At 34.2% G+C, this 26,752-nt stretch overlaps 2 protein-coding genes across 2 annotated transcripts in view; both read right to left on the reverse strand.

Annotated features, from left to right (window-relative positions):
* LOC149082675 (kinase suppressor of Ras 2-like) overlaps positions 1 to 911 on the reverse strand; it is a 34,254-nt gene extending 33,343 nt beyond the window's left edge. The window contains exon 1 of the mRNA XM_089235948.1: positions 558 to 911. Coding sequence (XP_089092074.1) covers positions 558 to 722 — 165 coding nt within the window. The 5' untranslated portion in view covers positions 723 to 911. The remainder of the gene's footprint in view (positions 1 to 557) is intronic.
* A 10,179-nt stretch (positions 912 to 11,090) lies between these two features.
* The window catches only part of LOC149082676 (uncharacterized), a 46,116-nt gene continuing 30,454 nt past the window's right edge, over positions 11,091 to 26,752 (reverse strand). Inside the window, exons 15-27 of the mRNA XM_089235949.1 lie at positions 25,087 to 25,566; positions 24,435 to 24,788; positions 23,106 to 23,476; positions 18,508 to 18,661; positions 18,318 to 18,428; positions 17,934 to 18,094; positions 17,083 to 17,236; positions 16,731 to 17,000; positions 15,848 to 16,108; positions 13,742 to 13,942; positions 13,106 to 13,350; positions 11,520 to 11,832; positions 11,091 to 11,302 (exon numbers count right to left, since the gene is read on the reverse strand). Of these exons, the coding sequence (XP_089092075.1) occupies positions 11,265 to 11,302; positions 11,520 to 11,832; positions 13,106 to 13,350; positions 13,742 to 13,942; positions 15,848 to 16,108; positions 16,731 to 17,000; positions 17,083 to 17,236; positions 17,934 to 18,094; positions 18,318 to 18,428; positions 18,508 to 18,661; positions 23,106 to 23,476; positions 24,435 to 24,788; positions 25,087 to 25,566 (3,113 nt within the window). The 3' untranslated portion in view covers positions 11,091 to 11,264. The remainder of the gene's footprint in view (positions 11,303 to 11,519; positions 11,833 to 13,105; positions 13,351 to 13,741; positions 13,943 to 15,847; positions 16,109 to 16,730; positions 17,001 to 17,082; positions 17,237 to 17,933; positions 18,095 to 18,317; positions 18,429 to 18,507; positions 18,662 to 23,105; positions 23,477 to 24,434; positions 24,789 to 25,086; positions 25,567 to 26,752) is intronic.

Genomic DNA, 26,752 nt, shown 5'->3' on the forward strand with positions numbered 1-26,752 from the left:
ACTAAACCACTTGCCACGCATAAAGGAACCTTAACGGGTAATAAAAGTTTATATTTGCCCGAACTTAAACAAGCCCTGGATGTAGGAGTGATCGCTATGTGTGACTCATGTTAGGCCCATAATTTTCCAAAATCCTTTCATTAACAAATGTCAACATGATTATTGGGCAGGAAACAATCACAGCAATAATAAGATAAATTGAGCACTCATGAAACATGCAAACTGGGCTCTAGACCATGCTAAATCAGAGCTGATTGAAATGATCTAAACTTGTGTTATCATTATCATCACGATCACTAATCTTTGAGCTATCAACATGAAAAATACCGGTTGGATTCTTAACGAACATGTCGCACATGAGGTTCAATTAAAATGCGTATGGCGATCGCATAAATTACTGAGCGCAATATGCATATGTTACAAAAGGATCTATACAACACGAGTACTGTGTTGGACAACATTGCAATGGTCATCGCGATGCACTGGCGATAATAACGATTACCGTAAACGCAATACATTCGTTAAAGAGCAAATGATACAAATTAAGAAAGGCTCACTTCTAGAGTACGTATTTCGTGTTGAGTTAGTTCAGCGCTGGTCGCACATTGAGTCCTCAAGCCATCAAGATGTTCAGCATTGATGTCGATCATGGCTTGCGCAGTATTGCACGCTTCTATAGCTCTGTGTATATTGTCCTCCCCTTCGCTGGTGTCGGCGGCCATTTTCCTAGTCGTGCGTTTCTTTGGTAGTACACAGGCATCCGGACATGATGACTGCAGCAGGCGTCACAGCATGGTAATAATAATTTGCTATGAAGTCGAACGAAATTATTTTCCATCCTTCTGGCTGCTATAACAAGTCAGCCATGATGGTTACGACGTTTAATCTCATCAGAAGACAAGAGTTGTTGTAACCTCGTACGGTGTTGACAATGTGTTTGCGATGTTAAGGCCGTCCCGAGGGCGTGAGAAAATTTCGCTCTTCTTCTTTTTTTTGTTTGTTTATTTATTTATTTAAACGAAAAAAGTACCTAGTGAAAAAAAAAAAAAATTACACTTTACAGATTCCTCAAAATAAAATAATAGTACTAATCTCCATTAAAACAAAACCCCAGGAAATTGGGAACAAAGATCGATTTAAAAAAAAAAAAGACCTGTCGGGTCGCATTTATATTTTGAAATTCCGTTCTGGTGGGAGATCATTTCGATGCGCAAAAAGTGAATCTAAACCTACGTAACTATTTGTTAGCGATTTCAATTGGCAGTGATCAGGTCTGGAACTAGAGGGGAGGGGGTAGCCATAGGCGGAGATAGACTTGGAAGTCTGGGGGCACGATGATGATGATGTCAATTCATGTACACACATATATATTAGATCTGCCTAGAAACCCTTTATATGAAGGCGTCTTAGATCTGCCCACTCCACTTTTGACGCTGGGGGGGGGGTATTGCCCCCCACGCCCACCCCCCGTATCGAAGGTGCATATGCACCCTCGAATTAATGATAGCACATATCGCAGCAAATCCTTAGGAAAAAAATTTGCATATCGTTCCCCAAAAACACCCTCTACCACTTTTGCGATTCGACAGTAAATTCTATGATTAAAAAATGCTTGTTTAGATGTCTTATATCACCTCTTAAAGTTTGTCCCATGAATTTTGAATCACGCTGTATTTTACACGTGAAAAAGACATCAATGAACCAGAATCACTTACGCCACCTATCAAATAAAACTGTTACGATTATTCGATTGAAATTAGTAACCGGATTTTGATTAACGTGTCATATAAAAAAAGCAATATGATATGAAATTAGTTAATATTTTACACGCAATAATATTAGTTTAATTATCAAGACAAGAGTTTTGGTGAGATAGCATCAGCCTTACTGCTGTTTCAGAAGTATTCAGAAAAATGGATTGGGATGAGAAACGAATTAAAATAAATGGAGAATTTCTCAACCATTTGCAGTTTGCAGACGACATAGTTGTTATCAGCAGTAATCCAGACGAACTAGAAGAAATGATACAAGAATTGGCGAAGGCAAGCATTCAGGTGAACTTGAAAATGAATCTGCAAAAGACTAAAGTTATGTTCAACCTCTTTGCGTTGAAGAGGACAATCTTGCTCGACAACACAGAGATAGAAGTAGAAAGCTGTGTGTACCTGGGACAAGAAATTAGCAGGGACAACGGAATCATTAATGGAATAAACAGAAGGATCAGGATTGGATGGAGCACTTTTGGCAAAAACTAATTCTGTAGAGCCACATGCCATTATGCCTGAAAAGAAAAGTGTTTAACCAGTGTGTGCTACCAGCACTGACTTATGGAGTTGAAACATGGACACTCACAAGCGCATAGGCGTACGCAGAATTTTCTCAAGGGGGGTTTGAATTTTTTTTTCCTTCTCGGGGGGGGGGGGGGGGTTACGATTTTCCTGCAAAATAACACTGTAATCTCGGCTTGAGGGGGGGGGTTAGAACCCCAAACCCCCTCCCCTTTGCGTACGCCAATGCTCACAAGCAAGACGATACAAAAGCTACAGACAATACAAAGGAACGTAAAGATGTATACTAGGCATCACAAGCAGAGACAGAAAACGAATCAGTTGGATAAGGAACCAAAACAAAGGTATCATGGAAAGAATTGAACGTTTAAAATGGAAATGGGCTGGACATATTGCAAGAAGACAGGACAACAGATGGACCACAAGTATTCTAGATTGGTACCCCCGTGGTGTTGAACGTCCGAGAAGGCGTCCCCTTACGCAAGACGGATCGACGATATCAGGAAAGTGGCTGGAGTCAACTTGATGGCTAAAGCATCAGACATAGTAAAAAGGGAAAAATTTGAAGGTGACCCTCATCCAGCAGTGGATTGAAAACGGTTGATGACTGATGAATTATCAAGTTTGCCTCGATATTTTAACAATTGTTATTTGTGCGTGGTAAGACATTATTGGTAAAACTCGCAAAGTGAATCTATCGTAGGCTTTCTGTGATTACAATCAAAAACAATATGAAAGCCAAGGACGGCTACAGTTTGCGTGTTTTATTAACGTTATTTTACCGCTGGGAAATAACAAACGTTAAAATTTCGAGGCAAATTTGATGATTCAACTTTAGTTAATATTATTACTTATAAAATATCAACTAATATCACGTCAAATTTTTTTCCAGCGGCACATTAATCAAAATTCGGTTATTAATTTCAATCGAAGAATTGTAACGGTTTATTTGATAGGTGACGGAAGGGGGTTCTAGTTCATTGATGCGTTTAAATATAATACTGTATAAGTATTTTCAATATTTTCTGGAAGGTATATTTTTGCTGATGAAATTTTATTTTCGGCTGTTTATTGTTTATGGACAAAGGTGCCTAAGAAAGGCGCCATTTTTTTATGGTGAATAAGTTTACAAAATATGACCGTTTAGAGTCTGAGAATGCTTCCATGTACACAGAATTTTCTTTGCTGTGCAGAAAAAAATTCCCCATATTGTATAAGGCAGCATGTTATCATTCCGCACAGATACCGAAATTCTGTGAATAAAGAAACAGGTCTGTGCAGGTGCAATAAAGGCAATGTGCTCCCTATCTGGAAAAAAAAGTTAAAGGGCACATTTTTCACCGAGCATCTCGATGCTCATCATTCCCCTCACCATCCTGGAGCACCACCCCAAGACAAATTTTTGGTGGGGCCTCCTATATAGTGTAAAAAACAATGAGGTTTGTCCCGGGCACTCGTGCTAGACACCTGTTAGCCCTATGAATCCCCTTGAGAATCGATGCTTGATTTCATACTCAGGAGATATTCACCGACAACTCAGATGAACACCCTATGATTCAATGGTTAGCATCATGATTATTTCAGTTAAAGCCATGTGTCAAGAGTTCTTGTGCGGGTGCTCTTCTTCTGGTGATGGTTATAACCAAAGCTCTCGATTCGTGAATATGCCTTCCAATAGGTTGATAGGGCTACAACCCTGCAAATCTCAACCATGAGTTCAACCGGGCACGGCACGGATACCCATGGCTCCGCATCCCGCCCTGGGTTGAGATCTTCACGGGCACCCCTCTAATGAATTTGTAGTGTGAAAAACAAAAATAGAATCACATCTGATGAGAATCGGGCCCCAGGCAAGAGCCCTGCTCAACTTTTTTGTGGGGACCATGCAAGAACCTCAGTCCTGCATAGAATAGGAGCTTCCATGATAAGATCTGGCACAACGATTTACGACAATAAATATTTAAATTAAGGTCCTGGGCTATGATTTTGTTGGGGCAGCAATTTCCGTTAGGGACACTTGTTTTTGGATTAAATACAAAATTGGAGTTTTTTAGAACAGCGTAATTATCATCAAGGGTTTCGCGAGAACCTTTTACCTGGTATAGGTATACAGAAATGGGCAGCCAGAGAACATTCCGAAGCCAAACTATAGATTCTTCTATTATGGTGTTGGCTGAAAGACGCATTTATCGGGAGATGAACAAGGAAACCAAATTTGTGCTGGGGAAATCGACTAAAGAAAGGAATCATTCGGAAAAATGTTGAGCGGAAAGAACGCGAAAAAGAGAAAGAACTTGATTTTTTTTTCCTCACAAACCAGCTTCTCTAAAGATAGATAACACTTTGGAAGTGCAAGAAAGGAGATGTGCTGAGATGAATTATGCATTGAATAGCAGAGTTGAATATAGAGCATTTCAACACCGAAAAATATATCACCTGCGCTTATTTATCTACGCACGCTTTCCTTTCATATTTCGATGTGTAAAAATTTCCGAGTCAAAAAGAATACGGGATATTCTGGGGGGGGGGCGGCACGGGTGAAAATCAAAAGCAAGGGCACAGATAGCTATGAAAATATGAATTCTGGTGTGAAGAAATCAAGCTTTTACGTACAGTATGGTGTGAATGACTACTTTCCGAATCCAGTGAACTGCGAGTACAAGCATCCCCCATCTTAACACTTATGAGCCCATCTGGGCATAGCCTGGAACCATAGAGGACCTTATTTGGTAATGATTGTCGGAAGTAAATATGTAATCTCTATCACTTTACAGGTAAGTATACGAGACCCTCTATCACTTATTGTAGAGGCTCCTCAAGAGGAAAGCTCGCTGAAGGCTAGGGATCCGAAAGCGGACCTTATTTATAAACTTTTTGTAAATCAATTCACTCAAAAAAAAAAAAAAATCCAATTAGTATAAATGGTCACGCTCTTGGACAGATGTGTTTTTTTTGTGGGGGAGGGGGCCAAGCGGACCATGGCCAAAATCGGCAATAAATTGTGAGGAAAATTAGATTAGAACAGGAGGCAAACCCATAAATCCGCTTTTGCTCCGAGATGAAGGTCGGGATCTAGGATAAAATATGCTCCAAAGGGGCAGGGCCGTCTTAAGCGCATCATGGGCCCCCGACCAAGCGGTTTTCTAGGCTCTACCAAGTAAATAAGTAAATTCTAGAAAAATTCAACCGAATCTCATTCTCTTGAGGCCCCATGCATTAAGACGGCACTGCAAAGGGGGACCCATAGGCGAAAAAGGTTAAGAAACAGTATTCTAGATCACTTTTGGTAATTCGCATGCTTGCACACGCTCTAGGTCACTCCTTGACCTAATCCCTTGATGTCTGGGCAGAGGCGAATTTATTGAGGATTATACTAATTTTGCCCCCTTTCTCCCACTTGTTCCTCAAATTTGCCACACTGGGCGGCAAACCCCCAGTGCAACTATAGCCCCCCCCACCTCTCCCTGTAAACACGTCACCGGTTCCAATTCACAGTAGGATATTTGACGAAGATTCTTAATTCGTGTGGCGCTCGAGAGCTTTTACCCGCTTCACAGAAATCAAAACTTCCTACATAAAACTCAAGACGAGTACTCACAAGTCGATTCGACAAGTTCAATTTGATACTCGATTTATCCAAGAAGTGAAGTACCTGCTCACGTGTATGGCTTTATTTTATTTCTGCAGTAAGTGAAGGCAGGATATTTTTTTCTTAAAGTTTCGGTGACACCGGAGTCCTCTTTGGGACAAAGTGTGCGTCTATGACAGCCTGGGCATCCCTCGGTTTCCTAAACCCACAAGCATAAAATGCTTCGGATGCTCGTTTGCAATTTACGGAAGGGGGGTACCAGAGGTAGATTAATAGTTTCACTACCAATTTTGAGCTACACAAATTTGCCGCCCCACGCTTATGCGAATACATCTCTGAGGACAGTGGCTGCAATTAAACTAAATACTGTACATTCGTTGACTAACCAGACATCTTGGATCGATATTCATGGGGGAACCAACCAAAGCAGCAATGCCTTTTTTTTATACCAGAGATCCTTAGAAATGTTGACTGGGCCGATGTCTTTCAAAGTGAATAAAGGGTTCCAGCCTTTGCGTAACAGGCAAAATCATGTGAATAACGCATCTCGCTGAAAGATTAACATTCTAAGTGGGCCCCAAAATAACTGCAGATTTTTGAGATTTCTTAAATATTATCACTCAAATCTTTTATTGTAATTGATAATTCGGTTCAAGCGTTTTACCACTGCGAGGAATTTTTTAATGACGCAATTGGACCCGTTCAAGAAAATCAAGCTCTCGTTTCACACTGAACTTAAATTATACGACAGCCTCGTATGTATACGCGACTCAAAAGCATACGTAGGAAGTAGGGGTGCGGTGTATTGCATGAATTATTGATGGTTGCTTTGTGCCCACGAAAAAACAATGAGTACAGCTTAAAAAAAGCGTACATGAGTTTAGTGGGTACACACAGATGGGTTAACAAAATTACATTTCCCTTAAATGTCCATTTCTTAACGAGGGCGCGGTAACACAGGCCGATAAAATACTCGTTTGCAATACCAGAAGAATGTTCAGGTGTCCCGAGTTAGGTACCCCATTCGTTCCTTGGGCGTCAGGAAAAATTTGACGCCCAGATGCAATATCACTGCTACTATTTAACTGTACACGCACCTCCTACAAATTCTGCGGAACTTCTAAGAATCTGTACCTGCAGGAACGTGCTGTGTGTCGCTCTAACGTATTTTATGTTGAGTTGTTTAGTGTTCTTGCTGGTGATGCCACCAGTCTTCCATATTTTGAAATAAATGCCTGAATGTTCATATATTATGCAAGCATCATGGTGAAGGTCTGCCTGCTCTCTCTGCGGGAAAAACTTTTTCAAATAGGAGACCGGCTAACATTCGCACCTTGAAGTTAGCGGTATGACCTCAGAATATACTGCTATACCGAATTGTGTTCTGTATTGTCAATTCCTCAGCGAGATATTAGAAAAATGTCGAACGCTGTTAGGATTTGGCAATTAACTGTTTAGGTCCCGGTCTAATAACAGCCCTCGTGTGCAAAAAATGACCACGGTAGCTCCGAATTCACCTGAAGAAACTGAATTCTGAGTACTGCACTACGTTTTCTCTTCCGGAAACTTGGTCTGAAACTCTTCCCATTTTCTTTTAGGAGAACTGAAAGGCCTGTAGTATGTGCATATTCTAAATATTTAGTAGATAAAATATAGTAGATATAGGCTTTGATAGTTGTATCAAAGCCTATATCTACTATATTTTATCTAATTAATATTTATACAAGATTATAAGGACACAGAACTCAATGCCATTATTGCAATAATCAGACACTTTCAAACGAAAATTTTGCATTCACAGATTCATTGTCTCCCAGCACTCGGGGAGGATCAAAATTAGCTCTGCTTGCATCTAACTGAAAAGGGGTCAACTTTTGTCAAGAATACTACCATAAGCAAGCAGAGGTACAGACATGAATAAAACATGGGTGGTATCATACATGGACTCAATTGTGCACGCAGGAGGGAGAGTAGTATGCATTGCACAGTATACCCATTATAGTTATGGCTGGTGGCTTCAAAGACGTGCCTGAATGGCATGTCAGAGGGCTAATTTGATAAATGCTTAGCACAAAACATTTACAATTATGCGCGCACCCTCCCCAGGTTCGATTCAAATTCTCGCACCCCTTTGAGAAATAAGTATACCTATAATCTAACTCTTATTAGTGAATAATTCCTATCTCGCACCTCCGAGGACATATGTACTCTTTTAAGAACCACTGTAAAAAAAAATTAGAATTAAAATTTGATCGCCGATGCAGAACTCTCAACCTTCCCCCTCTCCAAGGAGCCCTTGATTAATATTGGTCTATATAAAAAATATTCCTACACAGCTGTAGATACTTTTCTTATAAGTTCAGCAAAACCAATCCATTTTGTAAGGAAAAATAGACTTAAGATTGACGTTTTTAAAAAGTCTCACTGTCCCGTTATTAAACATTGAATAAAACCCATTGGAACTGCGAGTATCCAACTTTAACCTCTTTGTCACCATTAAAAGGAAAAACTTTTTGGGCCACTGTAAATGCAAACTAATGGATGAGAGAAAGCACCTCAAAGCCAAATTTACTGAAGTCGAAAAAATATAAGCTTGGTCGTTTCTCTCCTTGGGGTTGTAAAACCAGAACTAAAACAGCATACTTATACAGAATAGTTTTTGAATCGCATATGTAAGTGCTTGTTAGAACGCATTTGGCTCGCTGGTTGGGGAGTCTTGCATTGGGATGGAGATTTCAGATAATTTTACCAAATGAGTTTCCTGAATTTATATAGTCTAACCCCATTATAGCTCCCCACAAAAATTTCCAATGAATAAATCTTCCATATAGGAATTATGTGAAAAACCTGTTATAGTGCTAACTGTTGTTTGGATGTATACAAAGTCTCATTTTCCAAAAGAAAATTTCCACAAATTATTTCCACAAATTTTCTCCCCACATCTTAGTTTGTTTTTTTTTTCTAAAAAAGGAGTTCAGGATTTATCGTTTTTTTAATTCCACTTTTATTATCAGTCAACATAATAGTTTAGAGCAAATGACTTGAATAAATAATGGTGTGGTTGGGGGTCTTAGAAAGTACATTGAATATCTGAATGCATGTGTAGGAAGCAAAACAACCCCCGGTTGATTTATCAATAAGGGAAGTTTTCAAAAAATATACAGTACACTTAAGTTTTTCAAGGTTGTAAGAGAAGTTTTTCAACATTGCATGCTCTTAATCGTTGGTCATTACATTTCGTGTACTATCATCTTCCTTGATTTGCTCCATTCAAATTTTGGAGAAAGGTGTTCTTTCAATAACTGAGAAACGGGAAATTTGTGATTACCAAACGAATACAGACTATAAAAAACAATTCCGCCATTGTATTTTTTGTTTTTCTCTACTTACAAAATGCATTGCTAAACTTATGCAGAGTTAAAATAATTTCAGAGGTAAATGAATATTCATCAAGTTTTACATCAAGAAACATTTAATTGTAGTGTTTTTAAAATTAAGAATTTTCTCACCTTAAAATTGAATGTGTATAAAATAGGTTAGTTTATTTAGAGTAACACTGATAAGATACTCAGTCGTACGTTTATAATAAACTACTGCATGTAATGTAGCCTCTCTGAAACACTATTTCGACCATGATCTGGCATAATGTCACACTTATATCACCAAAATTCTATGGCATAGATGGTGGCATTAAGATAGGGTTAGACTGTAATCCATTAAAGAAAGATTTTCTTCAACCACTATAATTTAAAAGTTTTTGAAATACCGGAATCCATGTATTTCATAGCACATTCAATTGCCATCGTTTTAATATGGTCGTGATGATTTACGACCAAAAGAAAATCAAAAACTTAATATAAAAAAATTGTTAATGATGTAGCCAGACACTCACAGGGTGGAAAATTCGGATGGAGTCACAAGAAAATTAGAATAGGAGGAAAATGGGATGGCAGAAGTCAGAAAAAATTCTAGATCAAGCATCTGAACAGAATTCTTTAGAAACAAAACTAAACAACTAAAAATGAGCATACTGCACAAGTTACAGGTGACTCAAGTTGGAGTAACAACTTAGGAATATTACAAATATTAGTCTTAATTGTTTTTACAGGTTTTTAGCATTTACGAGGAAACCAAGAATATTGAGCACATGTAAATCCTACCAGCCCTGTTTACTAGTTTTTTTTTTTTATGACAAGAGTTACAAAATTAAGAGTGCTTATGCAAAAAGATTTTCTTCAAGTAAGAATTTATTTACATTTTTTGGAAATTTATTTTTTCAATTTAGATCAGCGATTCCCAATGTAGGCATTAATGCCCCGGGGGAAATGAAATATTCCAGGGGGCGGTAGAAGCTACAGGTATAACATAGGATCCTATGGGTTAGATTGCATTGGGGGAGCTATGGGACAAAAAGGTTAGGAAACACTGATTTCAATCATTGATTTAATAGTCCATCCAAACTTGGGTAAAGTTTTTAACCTCAGATTCAGAGAATAATCAGAGTTAAATAACCCAAAAATAAAATGTTAGATTAGAATTCAGTTCTTAGTTATGTACATAAGGAGTTATAAAAAATATTGTATCATTTTTTGAATTCTATAAGAAATTACAATTATAAATGTGACAAGAAAAACTTAATATGCAGTAATAAAGTTGCATGCAAATATAGTGTGGCATAAAAAGGTATGCACAAAAGACTTTTTACATAGGAACAAAAATGTTAATATAATAAGTGACTGCATTTTGACATACTTGACAAGCAGAATTTGTAAAACATCTGAACGGCAAAAATTTCAAACCCTTCGTGTGAAATTGTATACACGGTGAGCAATTTTTACTTGAATTTGAAATTACACATGTTTTACACACACACACACACACCTACCTTATGCATTCATTAACTTTTCACAAAATCCTATCACTATATATTTTACTATGTTAAAATCGTCTCAATAACTCTTACCATTATATTTACTACATTAAAGACTTTCTTCCCACACAAAAGATTACTACCAGATATTGGAAAATTCAAGTTTCTTGGGACTTTAAAATTGTTTTATTTTATCTTAAAAAAAAAAAATACCTATGCGGTTAAAATTTTCATAAAATGCTTGAGTATTGGGATTTTATCTCGTGATAGTGATGATTATTCATGAGAGCAATGAAAGGCTGATACATCAAATCATTAATCAAGTGAAACATTTTAATTCATAAACTTTTAAATATGAAACTTTACTAAAACCAGAACTAAAATTTAAAATACAGATTTTTAAAATATAACATTAGTTAAACAACATTAGCATAAACAATATCACAAATTTAACATTAGTTTTGATGGGCTTCAGTTAAATGCTTGCATGAGATGAGACCTATGGTTACTACGTCTGTCAGGAACAGGCCAAGTTCTTAGCAGTAACAGAAGAACCTAGGTCAAAATGATCAAAGAAATCCCATAAATTAATAGCTTTAAAATGCAAGCTTAATGTCTGTGTGAATCCATTATCAAACATGATTGCCACTCAAGTTTTAGACACCAAAATTATGAATACATTATACATGCTCATTAACTTATTCACAACATAGTTGCGAAAGAAAAACCCAAAAGAAACATCATTTCACGAATTTCACATAAAATATTTTACCTTTGGTTGAACCTCTGTAAATAACGACTGAATGCCTTTCAATAGGTCCACTTTGGTGTCCAACAACAAGAAACAAATCTCCATACAACGACAAGGTTTTCACATCGGAAATGCAGTTGCCATGAAGAGACAGGTGCGACTGAAATCCAGCCTCGCCTTCAAGTAGAAACATCTGAATCACCGTGGAATTAAAAGTTGTCAGATACAGGTCTTGCAAGCCTCCAAATTCAAAAGTAGCAAGTTTTTTGGTGTTATCAAATGGAATCTTTTGAAAGAAGTTAAATTTGTTCTTGCCTGCAGTGTTCCTATATACCTGTAAAAAAATAGTTTTTAAAAACCTCAAAAAAAGTTCTTACCACAGGGGAGAGGGAGAATAGTTGAGAACATTTGTAAGTATATGGCATTGACTTGTATATTGTACTAGATTCCTTTGAAACATGTGTTCTAGCTACTACGCCAACTATACATGAAAATACTGCTACAGAACCATACACCTTTAACATTCATCTAGGGCAGAGGTACTCAACCTGTGCTCTGTGGAGCTCTTCCTGAAGTGTCCTACTCCAGGTCAATAAAATAAATCAGTAAATTTAATTAAAGTCCTTTGGGGATTCGCCCTGAAATGTTAAGAAACCGCTTGTATTTATCAGAGTCAAAATAGATTAAGAATCACTGCTCTAGGGAATTTCTAATGAATAGGTCTAGCATGCTAGAAATTGTATGAATACAGGGCGATTCAAAACTCAACATACAAACTTTTAGAGGTAGAAAACAAAAATCGTATAGGAATGTATGACCGGAAACCCCAACCTGATCAGCTGGAGGATAAACAAAAATGGAGAAATGACAAGCCAATAATAAGTGGAAAAATGATTTAACATTACTTTACGTGAAAACAGTATGTGTACAAGTTTCACAACAAGTGCTTAAAGTTCTCACCATTCACAGTTATGAACGCTTCACAACCACACCGCATTGGTATTTTCAAGAGAGTTTGACAATCAGACATTTCGTGAATGTTTGCAGCTGCGACAGATTCTTGCAACGGGACAGTAAGAACTTGTACACGTTAAGTTCCACAACAAGTGCTCTAAGTACTGTCCTCGTGTAAAGTATAGATAAGATTTTTTCCAATCATTACTGGCTAGTCATTTCTGCATCTTCGTTTCTTCAGCTAATCAGGTTGGGGTTTCAAGTCGTACATTCGTATGTGATTGTTTTGTGTTTTCTAGCTTACTTAAAAGTTTGTACAATGAGTTTTGAATCATCCTGTATATATGCACGGCCCTAATATATTCATGTCAGAGTTATGGGTGTTTGTGTTAGAGAAATGCCAACATAAAAATGCTGCATACCAGTATAATTGCTGGCAAAATTATGCGACAGAGTATAGTAACTAAAATACAATTACTGCTCCATATTGTTTTTCTTTAAATTCTTTGTAATTCAACATGTTGTGTATACATTTTTGAAACTTAAAACCATAAAGCTATGTCTAAAAACGAATTGGGTTAATTTGGGTTACACGAATAATTAAATAAAACAATGGCTTTAAAACAAAGAATCAATGCAAAATTACATCTCACCAAAATAGAATTTTGTTCTCTATTATCAGAGACAACATTTGTGAACACCAAATAATGGTGATTGTAATATATGAAGTGAATAACATGTCTGCTAGCAGATGCTTGGATATCTTGAACGAATTTCCAACCGTCATTCAACCAGGCATATATTTTAGACAGTTCAAAAGAGCCATTATCAGAATTGTCACTAGACACTGCCAAATGTATGACTTGGTCCAAATTGAACATGGCAAGCGATTTAGCACCTAGGAAAAAGATAAAATTGATATTGCACAAAAAATGAGCCTGTTTATATATTTTTATTTTACATTGATAGAAAAAATTAAAACAAACTGAAAGTTTTTACACATGATCCAATTCTTGCAATTTTGATTGTACTCAATAGGTGGTAAAACCATTTAAATATCATAGCAACTATGGGTATTTTTAAAACAGAACAGAAAATTATAATACGTCAACTCAGAAAAAGCTTGTCTACAAATTTACACTATAAAAAAAAAAAAAAAATCACAAATCCAGATAATGCCAATATAATCTGCAATATTACATGCATTTTTTTTCTTTGACATCCATATGTTTTAATTAAAGCAAAAAAATTTGAAATATAAATGAGTCTTCGGATTAGAGAAAAATTACCTTTGACTGAAAGACTGCTAATGTATTGAGCTTTGCTTTTTAGGATATCTTCAGATGTAATCATATATAATTTACAAATGGCAGTGTTATCACTGTACAACAATGACAAAAATAAAACGCCTGAATAAGCATTAAAATCACCATCTATAAATCCCCTTTCAATATCAGATAAAATGATATTATCAATTTTCACCACAGAGCCTAAAAAAACAAAAATGAAAAAGTTCAGCAAGTAAAAGATTTTAGGAATTTCAGCTCAAATATGAAATTTATACTGAAAAGATCTTCAAATATGAATTAGAAAACCAAATTAGTAATGTATTCAAAACCTATACAGCACCATAAAATATTTTAATTTGATTTGTGAACTTAATAGAAAACGTTCATGCAGTTTTATCACAGGGAAAAAACATCAGTGTCTCAAAGGGGAAAACTATCTTTCAGCAGTAATTGAGCAAAGGTTGCATTAATGAAATCAGCTGATATTCATGTGATTTGTTTTTCCTTTCGTATTTACTATATTTTAACTTTCTAAACAGTCACTTTAAGATATTTACCACAGATGTATAGCATTTATCAGCTTATATAGGAAGTGGATGTATTAAAATGTTAACTCTCTGCATTAAAAGCATACAATAAAACAAATGAAATATTGAATATTGACCTGAATATAACAAACAATTTTTTTTTTGTCTCATTATTTTTATTTTAGTTCATAATTATTGTGTACTTGGTCGTTTAATCTATATAGAACATTGTAGATCTTTTGGAAAAATATTGATCATTAATTCAGTTTATTTTGCTATAAAAAAAACTTCCTAAGTCACGAGTGGCTGAATAACAACTAATTACGAAGAAAAATACAAATCATTTAAATTGCATTCATTCTTGAAGCGTTTACATAAGATTGGGGAAACTTGATGAATTGGATAGAACTGTGGTTAAGAGATGGTCACAATGAGTTAAGGGGAAACAGGGAATTTTCTGATTGGACAGGCATTGCAAGTGGTGTTCAAAGAGATGTTCTTTGGGGGTGCCCCCCCCTACTTTCACTTTTAATTGATAAACTCAATCAGGGTATCAATGGGATTATTAGTATATTCACAGATGACGTGAAGCTAATAAGGATAGTCGGAATAAAAGCAATAGGGAGTTGCCCCAGACCAACTTAAACAGGATAGGGGCATGGGGAAATGAATGGAGCATGATGTTTAGTGTTGACAAGTGCATGGTCTTTCATTTTGGTTTGAAAAACCCACGTTTCTCTTATGAATTGAATGGTGTTATTATCCTGGATACAACTAGGGTTACTGATTTGGAAATTCTCATAGATAAGTAGCTTAGGTTTTCTGAACATTGTTCAGCGGTGGTCGAAAAAGCAAGTAGAATGTTCGATTTTATTTTCAAAAGGTCGACGCAAAAGGTTATTTTCAAAAGGCCTTCTAAAGTCATTCTGCTGCTTTTCCGAGGCTTAGTTTGTCCTGGACTGAAGTATGCTTCAAGGTTTTGGAGACTATACCTGCAGAGGGACAGACCTGGTTAAAGAGGTGCAGAGAAAAACTACGCATGTTCTTGTTAATTTTTTTTGTCGCACCACGGTCATTTTCTGCACATGAGGACTTATGTTATAGCCCTCATGTGCAGAAAATGACCGTGGTGCGACAAAAAAACTTTCAATGGGATTGACCATGAATTATTAATATACCAATCCACTGCTTCGACAAGGAGCACCAGTATCAACTGATAAGTTGACAAATAGACTTTAAACTCTCGTTAACAAATAGACTTTACTACCCCCTGGGGTAAGCTATTCCAACACTATTGAAATGTTTAAAAAGAAATACGATAAACATGTTAGGGTAAATAAAGAAGCTATCTATACTTAGAATAAGACAACCATAAATATTTTTTTTATAGGCATTGTATAATATTTTATCATGTGTATATACATAGTTTCTAGTTTTTGTAATTGCATTTTTAATTGGGTTGCTGTCTTTTAAAGATATGACATCTATATTCATTATGGGAATCTTTCTCAGCCACCTTGTTGGGCATTTTGCCTGTTGTGGCCTTGCATTTGTATTTAAGCATGCACGTGAAATATACCTCTAGGTTTGATACCAATATATATGGTAATCTCTCGGCCTTCAAATGACAATCTTTTATAGCTTGAACCACTTGCTTCATCTTCGCTGACGAAGTAGAACTTCTTATCAGAGTGCCACTGGTAATGCATTCTGCGAGACTGAATAGAGTTTTGCATTTGAATTAACTGGAGATAAGGATAATCATCTGAAACTTCTATACGATCCACAGATAAATTCAGAACTTGATGCAACTTGAAACTACTCAATATGCTATAGGAACCTAGAAAAAAGAAAAATCAAGAGCTTATGAATTTCATTGGTTTGAATTTTTTTATTCCAAAATTTTAATAATATTACAAAAAGTTGATTAAATAACATTCACTTTGTAATGTTTTTTTATGAATGATTTATTTTAATGTTAACTTTGTATCCAATTAAAACTGATGTTCCCAATTGGAAAACCATCAGTTTTAATGAATAAAAAAAATTTGATACATGAAAAAATTTTTCTTTGAAGGTACGAGATTTCAAACTTAAATTTAAAAAAAATTTCAGCACTTGGGATTTAAAAAAAAATGTAGATATTTTTCAAAAAGAAAAGCAATTTTGTATTTAATGTTTTTATAAACATGAGCAAGTTCAGAAAACATATACAAAGTTCTTGCGAATTTGTCATCTTGTTTTAAAAATCAGAAAAGGAAATTAAAAAAAAAAAATAATCAAGATCATTCAGAGTTTGGTCTATAAAAGGCTAATTACAATGAGTTCAACATTTCACTTTAACATAAAACTATTTAAACAAAATTCAAAAACTTTAGGCATGAGGTTTTTTTTTTTTTTAAGATCATAGGTGTTGATACAGGTAAAAATGTTAGATGGTAAATTGAGGAGGGAAAACATACTTTCAAAAGATGAATGCAAATATTGTGCAAGTTCACAATGATACTGGGTCATATTTCCAAGACTGATGATATCTCTATGTCTTTCATTCCAGAAATCATTCACTTCTTTAGAAAATGAATCAAGGCTCATATCATTTATGGTTCCTTCAATAAATACTGGCTTCTGAACAACTGCATGATCAATTACGACTTCTCCTAGAACTATTTCATTTGTGTTTGTATACAGAGCTTCTTCGGAAATTTTCTTCAAATCTACACCGTTCAATAGACCTAAAAATATTAAAAAAAAAATTAGCTAAAAGAACTGAAATATCAATCTATACAAATGAATATCAAGTAATAAAAAAATTACCATGAATTTCCAAATTTGAATCAATATTAACAGCATCAAAGAAGACCATATTGGCAAGTAAGTTTTGTGCCGTGTCCAGGGTAACCAAATCCCTACTAACAACTAGTTCATTTATAGACACAGGAGACAAATTCTTGAGGAATGCTACAGATCTCTAGATAATAAAAAAACTTGTACATACATATACATATATATAAACTTAAGAAATTTCAAACATATTAATGAAAACCAATAATCAAAACAGATTATTTTACAAATAAAAACCCTCAAGATATTAAGATTGATTCAGCAAACATTTTAGTTGAAATTTTTCGCCAAGGTTACTTAATGATATCCTCAAAGCTTCCAACTAGATAGTAAAGTTAAAGCTTAATAAAATAAACAAAGCTTGTATTACATGCAACTAACAAATCTTATGGACTTTATGCCAGACTTCAATGTTAAATTTCCTAGCATATGAAAAATTTGGGAATAAAACTCATTTTGCAAAATGTTAGACTTTAAACAGTCTTTTATGTTATCATAAAAATTTGATAAAATGATAGCTTTAACATGGCTGATAAAAATAAGCTTTCAAAGTCTGAGTGATATATTTTACTTCTTAGATATCTTACTTAAATCTGAGTTAAAGAAAAAAAATTACTTCATATAAAATAGCTAATAATTCATTGATAAAACTTTGTGATAAACTTCAGGTATTTATAACATTTTTATTTAAAGATAATCTGATCATTCGAAAGAATAAACTAAGAAATGTTTCATGAAATCTTCATTTTTTACATACTTGCATAAAAATTTCTAAATGGGAACTATAAACGTGAAAAATTAAAAACCATATGGAAGATACAAACCTGGAAAGTTTTATGCCCAGTGATTATTTGATCTCCATGCATCATAAAAGTGTTTCCCACTATATCTGCCAGCTTGTAACCATTAACATAGCCTTCAACAGATATATCACCAAATACCGTTAGGTTTTGGAAAGTCTTTTGACCAGTGATAACTTGTGATTCTGTAAATGAAAATTCCCTCAAATTAAAATAAAACTTTACATAGAAAATAAACATTCAAAATTTCACAAGTCCTTAATTTTATAACATGCTTTTATAAAATATTTAAGAAATTTATTTTTAAATCTCAGCCAAAATTATTCAACTAAATATGACATTTTACTTTTTTCTAAAGAGACATGTTTACATGGCGCTTGTTCAGAGAAATAAGCCATAAAATCTTACCATTGTCACCACATTGCACTGTGATAACATCTACTTTGAGTCTGAGATTATTGATAAATTCAGCATTCACATCAGACGAAATTACGATAGGACTGGTGAATATTTTTGTCCCTAGTAAAAAACAAATTCAAATTTTCAGATACTCATTACAATTTATTAATACAGGAGATAAAAAACAAATTAAAAGTACCTTTGATTTGAGCTGGTTGGTTCAAAAAGACTGCTTGCTCTAAAAAGTCTGTCAGTCTGATGCCATTCATAATATCAACATCTGCAAACCCTCTTATGTAAATATTCCCAGTCACCTCCAGATCTCCATTCCATAATTTCACACCAGCAATAACCTATAAGTAATTATAATTAGTTAATGAGCTACATTTTAAGGCTTTTATAAAAGTTATAATAGTGGAAAAATTCAGAAAATTCAAAACTATTCAAGAATGATTTTCCAATCATTTTGTTCTAATTTTTTAAATTTCCATATTCAGTTTAATCCTACAGATGATATTAAAGACTTAGATGACTAGATATTTTATCTGAGACTGATCAGAAATTGAACAAGGTTATAGTTTATAGAAAAAGTATATAAACAGTTTTTCTTGAACAAATCAACTGTTCCACATTTCTATCTCAAGTTTTTTGTACATGAACCCCATGCCGGGAAAGTCATTTCACAATGGTTGAATAGAATTTCTCGAAAAATAAATTAATTAAAAAAAGGAAAACAACCCGTCTCAAAAGTATAGGCTTTAATTAAAAACTAGCAAAGCAACAGATCACTATATTTGCATATTTTAGCGTGGCTGCTATTACGTAATCATTAAAAGAATATAAATGCTCCTTCGAAAACTTTTATTGCAAGTAGTTTTCATTATGCCTCACAATGTTTGTTACACTACATCTGGCTAAGATCTGGTGTTAAAAGTCTGAAGGGTGTGACTGACAAAGATATTGCAAACGGGATGCAGATCAAAGTATATATAAAATATTACTACACTATCACTTGTAGATAATGTGAATTGGGAGACCTAAAGTGACCACAGCTTGGATGGATAGATATTTTGCATTTAGCCAGAAATTATTTGTGCATAAAATTTCATGAAGCTTAATTCATGTATTACCATTATCATGTACACCATTATCATGTACACCATTATCGTTTGCAGTCCACCAGTTAGCATGTATTTTAAAACATTCACTGTAGATCTCTTAAAGCAACACTAAAATGATCAATTGACTTGGGCCAGAACGACATGAATTACAGAGATGAATGGTTTACTTGTCTTCAGGGACAGAAAACAGCTCAATTCTAGATGAACCCGATGGCTGTACTTATATACCTTGTGATAATGGTGCCTATCTTCTACAACAGTCTCTCAACATAGAGGACAATTTTTCATAGAACAGGAAACATTTAGATTCAAATGGAACTATTGGTATTTCGTGAGGTTGGCAGAGGTATTTTGTTAAGTTCAAAGACCATCGGAACCACTCTACTTCCAATCAGGAGCACAATAAAGGGTCATTGTAAGGGCTCTTTCACACAAAGCGGATGCAGACACGGGTCCAGAAGTTTTAACAATTGGTATATACGGAGCCTCTCAGACGATGTGGAATGCGCTCGCACCTTCGAAGTGTTCATGTGGGTCTGGATGATGTCTGTAGGTGTCAAAACCTAAATGCGGAGCCTGCACTCACACATACAGGTTTTGTACATTAGGTTATATGGAGCTATTCACACGACGTGGTCAAATTCGTCCGCATCTTTGGCTACTTTTTAAAAGATGATTTTACAAGGAATTTTTTTTAATTATTTGCCATAAATACCTTTAAAAGCACCATACGAAGGTCCCTGTTCATCAATAGGATGTACCCACATACATCTATCCCTCCATTTCCTTCTGAGATAAAGGAGATATAGCAACTTTAGCTGCCTTTTGTCCATACTTTACAATTTTATATAATAAAACTGCCAACAACAGCCACTGACTAAAATTATAAGCCATTCTGTAATTCATCATGAATATTTAATTGACTACATACTTTATTAACTTTTAAATTAAATTAAAAAAAGAAAAAAATTAAAAGATTAAATAGTTTCAACTTTTAAAAAACCAAATACTTTTATTAAACACTTATCCATGTACGACATTCACTCAGGGCCAGATTAAGACATTTGAAGGCCCTTAAGCACTTGAATAGTTTTGCTGCCACCCCTACCCCGATACCTACAAGTATATTTTACTCTATATTGAGTCTATAAACTAAGAAAAGTGAAATTTTTATATTTCAGAAATAAATAATATAAGGATGGATTTCACTCTAAAAAGGTTTATGAAAGTTATTTTATAAAACTTGAAAAAAAAAGCAACCAATAAATTTATCGGTTACATTCGAGCAAATACAACCAATAAGCTTATTGGTTGCATTTGTAAAAGAATCAAAATTTTTATAGTCTAATTCGGGCTTAAGACAGAATTTTGATGTGAATATTTCTAAGTACAGGCATTTTGAAAGTCTCCACCACTCCCTCTTTTTTCTACTTTGCAAAGTCTTTGACACCTCCCGAATTTTTTTTTTTGGAGCATCATTGAATGTTTTTGGAATTTTTCATATTTTTCCAAAAAGACAGATCTTGGATTTTTCTCAAAATCTATTGAAAATATTTTAAGATATTTTCTCCCATCGACTACTTGTGAGGATGAAACTGAAGGCATCTTCTATAGAATAATCCCATATTCTATAGTACTCTAGATTAAACCACCAAAGAATGACTCTAGGCTGCCTATGGGCACTGAATTGGGTGAAAGAGAATTACAAAAAAAAAGTTTATGCACAAATTTCACTAAAGATGCGGGCGTTAGTGCTTGCGTGAAAGAGCATGCAGATCTGGACCTGCATCCATTCCATGTAAAAGGGGCCTTAGTTGTTTCAACAGGCCAATACTCCCTATTCCCACATCTACCAGTTCAAGGTTAACTAAGAAGTGACAAGAGTTAGAATGATCAGCTGCGAGCCCAGAGATCTTAATTTAATGGAAAACCTTTGGGGAAAGGGTCTATCACTTTATATTTTATCCCCAATGTTATCAATTTTCAAGTATTATGGCATTGAAGTAACGGAAATTATACAAAGTTGGTTTTATTTGGATTTTTTTCTTATAGATACAGGGTAGGCCAAAAGTCCAGTTTCCACCAAAAACTGATAAATAATTTTTTAGCATACCTGATCAAATACTTCAAATGATTCGTGGCAATGGTATAACAAACTAAATATCAAAATTATGCTGATGTCTATTTACTTTTGAAACTGGCTGCTTTTCATTTTTTAATTTTTGTTGATTCATTTCTTGAAAAAATTCTGCTCAACTATTGTAAAATGACTACTGGCATGGAGTTCATGTATATAAAAATTTGGGATGAAAATGTGGAACAGTCGATTTGTAATGCAAGAAAAACTTGTCCATATACTTCTGAATCAGACTATAATTCTACGAACAATTACATTAAAGATCTAGATGACTTGTGACATTCATATATATTTGAAAGAAAACTTAACGTTACTCAAGTTTTTCTATGTTCAATCTAAGCACACATGCTGCAAGCACAATCTAAAATGACTAATGATGTTAATACAGCAGGAAGACAATTATATTTGAAAAAAAATACAAGCATTCAAAAATTAAAATATGCAGCAGTGTCTCCTAATTACACATTCCCCACTTTATCAAGCTGCAATTTAACTGCTTTAAATGCTCCAATTTCTCTGGAATTCGCATGCAATTGACATAATTCTGCAGGGTACATAGCTAACAGCTCACACCACATATTATTGGCGAACTGTCAATCCTAGAGGTGTATTTCCAATTAGAAATATTCAAATAACATGTAGAACTCTGATATATATTATTCATTTTGCAAGGGATTATATAGTTCATAAAAAAAAATTACTTTTTAAACAGGGGTAAAAAGGGAAACAAAATAGTTTAATTACAATTCATCCTGTTCCCAACACTTTTCTCTATTTTTTTCAATTCAAATATCTCAACAAATACTGCACTTAGAAACATTGAACTTTTCAAACATGATAAGCAGGACAACTTATTAACTGGGTTTCTAAGCACAGGGTGTCCATATAAAAAGTAATTTTATTTCAATAACCATACGATCCTGTGCAATATGAATGACATATCCGAGTTATACACTTTATTTGGATACTTTTTCGAATTAGAAGTATGCTTATAGGCTCAGTCTTCCAGCAATTTGGGGTTTGTACTGCTAGCTATGCACTTTATATAAAGAGCATAGTCCGACAATTGGAGAGAACTAGTTCAACTAATTAATGCCAAATTAGACGACAATACTGTACATTTTTCAATTACACACAAAAGCCTTTTAATGCAAATGATATACAACATGAAAGGCAAGATATCTCAAACATTTAAACTTAAAACAAAAATTTTGTTTATTTTCTTACTAGCGATGATACCCGGTGCTGTCTAGTTTTTTCAATATACCGGGGGCATTGAAGAAGTCAAACCATTGTGAAAGAATAAACATATCTGAGATGCATTATTAGAGAACCATGGTAACTCATTGTTACCTGACAGTTTTTTGCCCATTTTGGACACTTACCCTGATCTAACGAACTGTTAAAGTAACATATCATTCAAGTCTGGTCTTGTTTAATACAAGTTAAATTTCGAAATTTGTCTAAAATTGTAGATTTGTATACGGAACATACAGACATAAGAAAATCAAAATTTTATATATAGATAACTATACTTACTTGAGAAGTGTCAACATAGACAATATCTTCCATGAAATCTGACCAATCAATACCGTTGATATAAAAAACATCAACATCCCCATAAACAGTTATGTTACCCCTAAGAACTTTATGAACAGTCATATGTTGTGCTCCAGACTTAGTTATAGCTGTTCCTTCCAGGTGTTTTAAATCCAAGCCATTAACCAGGCCAGTGACATCAAGATCACCAGTAACTTGCACAAATTCTTTGAATACCAAATCCGAATTTATAATATTGTGATGTCCAATTTTCGCCAAGTTGAGTGCCAGCTCCGAAAGATCCACACCATCAACAAGACCGTGAACGTCCATATTTCCAAGTACGGATAGGTTATTGAAAGTGAATGTCCCTATAAAAAAATAGTTTGCATTAAGTTACTGAAAAAATATTTCTTGATAGTCAAATCTTCAGAACTAGATAGAGGTAATGAATTCTTAAATTTTTTATTTTCATTGTCTGAAAAAAACTTAAAATGTCTAATTTTTAATTAAAATATTTAATAATTGAAAATTAGACATTAATGAAATTAACCCTTTAATTATGGATGGTACCTTAAAGCAGTGGTTCTCAATCTTTTTGACACTGCAGCATGGTAAATTAAATTTCTATGAGTTGAGGACCTAGTTTTGTGGAAAATTTATGACAGTTTATGAATGACAATGAACCAAAAACAGCCAATTACCCTATAATTAAACATTTATATGGTTAAACTAATATCAAAATAACTAATTAAAAATAAACTAATTACAGACATCTTAAAAAGACTTATCTCAAGAACGATAATCTTATGGTATGAATTGACGTCACGGCCCAGCAGTTGAGAAACATTGCTTCAAAAGTGCCACAGGTTAGTGTGCTATATATTTTTTTTAAAGAACAGCATTTTTCTTTGTCAATTAGAACTAAAATGACCTAATAAATAATTAGCATAATTAGTTATTATGTTTGTGGTTCTTTACATTGGGGGAAAAAAACACTGAGATCAACCTTTACCAATATATTTATATTCTGATCATGGCCAATCTAGTTATTAGTCATACTGGAATAACGAATAGACTAGCATGTCAAGTCTTAAGGTGGCCAAGGTCTTCCCACCACATTACTTTAATGTCCCTGTCCGAGTAACACCATTGAAATATTCATACTGGATCGCCAAGTAGTAGTCTTCCAGTATCCAGACAATATTGATCTCTAATGAGGTGGTTTCAGTGACCTTAAGGCAAAAGTCTTGTATATTAATATTAAGCATATTTTATCTTAAGCAATTTAAAAAGCTGCATATAACTTCAAATTAATTAAAAGACAACCTTTTATTACTTGAGGTTTAGTTTTCGTCAGGATGTCTTGAGACACATCAATCCCATTTATATTTGATGAGATTATATCACCCTCCACATGAAATCCTTTACGAAATGTACATGGACCAGACACATATTGTACCTCCTCAGTTTTCATACTGTCCAAGTCCAGTTGTGTCAAGTTTACATCATTAATCAAGCCAAACACAGATAAACTATTGAAACTCAATCTGTCTCTGAAGACAACAGGAGATGTTATAACATTATCATAGTTCAGTTTCACTGCTCTTCTGTTCACCTCGGCAAGATTTATGCCATTGATTCCGTTAATTGTGGTCATGGATTGCCAAACAGAAGTAGTTCCTGAAAGATTGAGAATTTTCAGATATAATTTTAATGACAGCTTTTTTATTAACAATTTTTTTTTTAAATTATTCTGATAGATTTTTTGTTTTTCAACTCTGAAATAAAAAAAAATACAATTTTAAAATATTCAATTCTAAGGTTCAGGAGACTGACTTGTAGTTTTCCTGTTCCTTTATTTAAAAAAAAAAAAAACCATCTCATCTGTTACATCAATATATTTCTACATTTACGTTATTTATAGATTTAAACAAATTCTAAGAAACTCAATTTTGCAATTAAATTAAAACAAAAATACCTAGAAATTCCTTGAAAGACCAAACTGTTTGGTCTTTTGTTAAAGACATGACATTATTGGCGAAATCAACTATGTTCAGATCATTCACGCTCCCAGAGACATCAATGCTCATTGCCGTCGCATTACCAAGATAAATGTCACCATCCAGAACTTGATCACTAGTCAATGTAACTCTTTCATGAACAAAGTCCTGCAAGTGAACTCCACCAAAAAATGCGGTATTAATGTCGCCATATACTGTAAGGTTACCAACATAGGTAGTGTCATGGAACATTTTGTTTGTTATCTCCTGATCTGTACTTCCAATAACAAAATCCTCAGGAAACTTGTATCCATCTAGAGTGCCATACATTATTAGGTCACTATTTATTACCACATAGTCAACAAATTCTAGATCTTCTGAAAGCTCGTTTTCCACAGATAATGTGATTCGGTTTAAATAGAGCTGAGTAAGATTAACGCCACTGACCATATCATCAGCTGTAAACAAAAAAAAACATTCAGCAATTTCAGAACTTGAGCATTTTTCACAAGGTTTACAAAATAAACACTTCATCCAACAGAATTTAAAAATTAAAATGTGTATCTTGATCAAAAATGTGTATCTTGTTCTTAGAAAACTGTTTTGGAGAATTAACAATTCATTATAATACTTTAACGTTCCTCTGGCTTATGTCATCCCATATTTAATCTCATTCTTCTGATTTTTTTTCAATTAGATGCACTCTGAGCAAATTCAAGATTTGACCTCGCATTCTTATAAAAACATTTATTCACAAGTCATGATAAAAAAGACAGGCATATTTACTGATGTTAGGGTATCGCTGATAATTAACATGGCTACATCTTGCAGACAAGCAATGTTTTATGGCCATCTCAAGCACTTTGATTACTTAAACTTATAGTTAGAACAAATTTAAAATAAATGAAGGGTCCTAAATGCTTGTACAGTGGAACTTTGGCAGAATGTATTAAGTGTTAACCAATGTGCTCATTACATGAACAACTCTTTATTCAAATCGAACTTCCCCATTGGAAAAAAAAAAAAAATGGTGGAAACTCAGATAATTCGTTCTACAATTATTCATTCACATAAAAATGACTTACAAAAATGGCATTCAATCAATAGTTACACAATTATTAGGGCTGGTCCAATTAATCAGGTCGGTAAATCGATCAATTGTTAATTGTAGTTAAAAATTTAACTCAGTTAATCGACTATTTGATTAAAATTTTAAATACAAATTTGTGAATTAACTCAATTTTTTTTTTTTGAAAAAACAGATTAGATGATTTTTTTGACATGCTCTATGCAGAACATTTTGAATAAGTGAACATATTTAAAAATATTTGAATCAATATTTTGATCAAATTAGATTCAACGAAAACTGGTGATTTCAGTTTAAAATTGAGTTTGATGGGAGTGTAGGCATCGTTGGGAAAATTCCACATCAAAAGTTTAAAAAAAAAAAAAAAGACTACCAAGATTTATTGTCTCCACTATGAACAGTATTTTTTTGTATTCTTTGGAAGAATCAGCTCATCCCCTCACATGTAGTATTCAAAAAGGTTTCTAGGAAAACAAGCAACAGTATAATCGAAAGCAGTTTTGAAATCAGCCGCTGTGGTTGTCAAGTGGTCATAGTGATGGACTCTTGTTGCGAGG

Source organism: Pholcus phalangioides, unplaced genomic scaffold (assembly GCF_987345545.1).
Source record: "Pholcus phalangioides strain wild (caught in Gottingen) unplaced genomic scaffold, Ppha-v1.0 ptg000009l_1, whole genome shotgun sequence".
Classification (NCBI taxonomy): Eukaryota; Metazoa; Arthropoda; class Arachnida; order Araneae; family Pholcidae; genus Pholcus; species Pholcus phalangioides.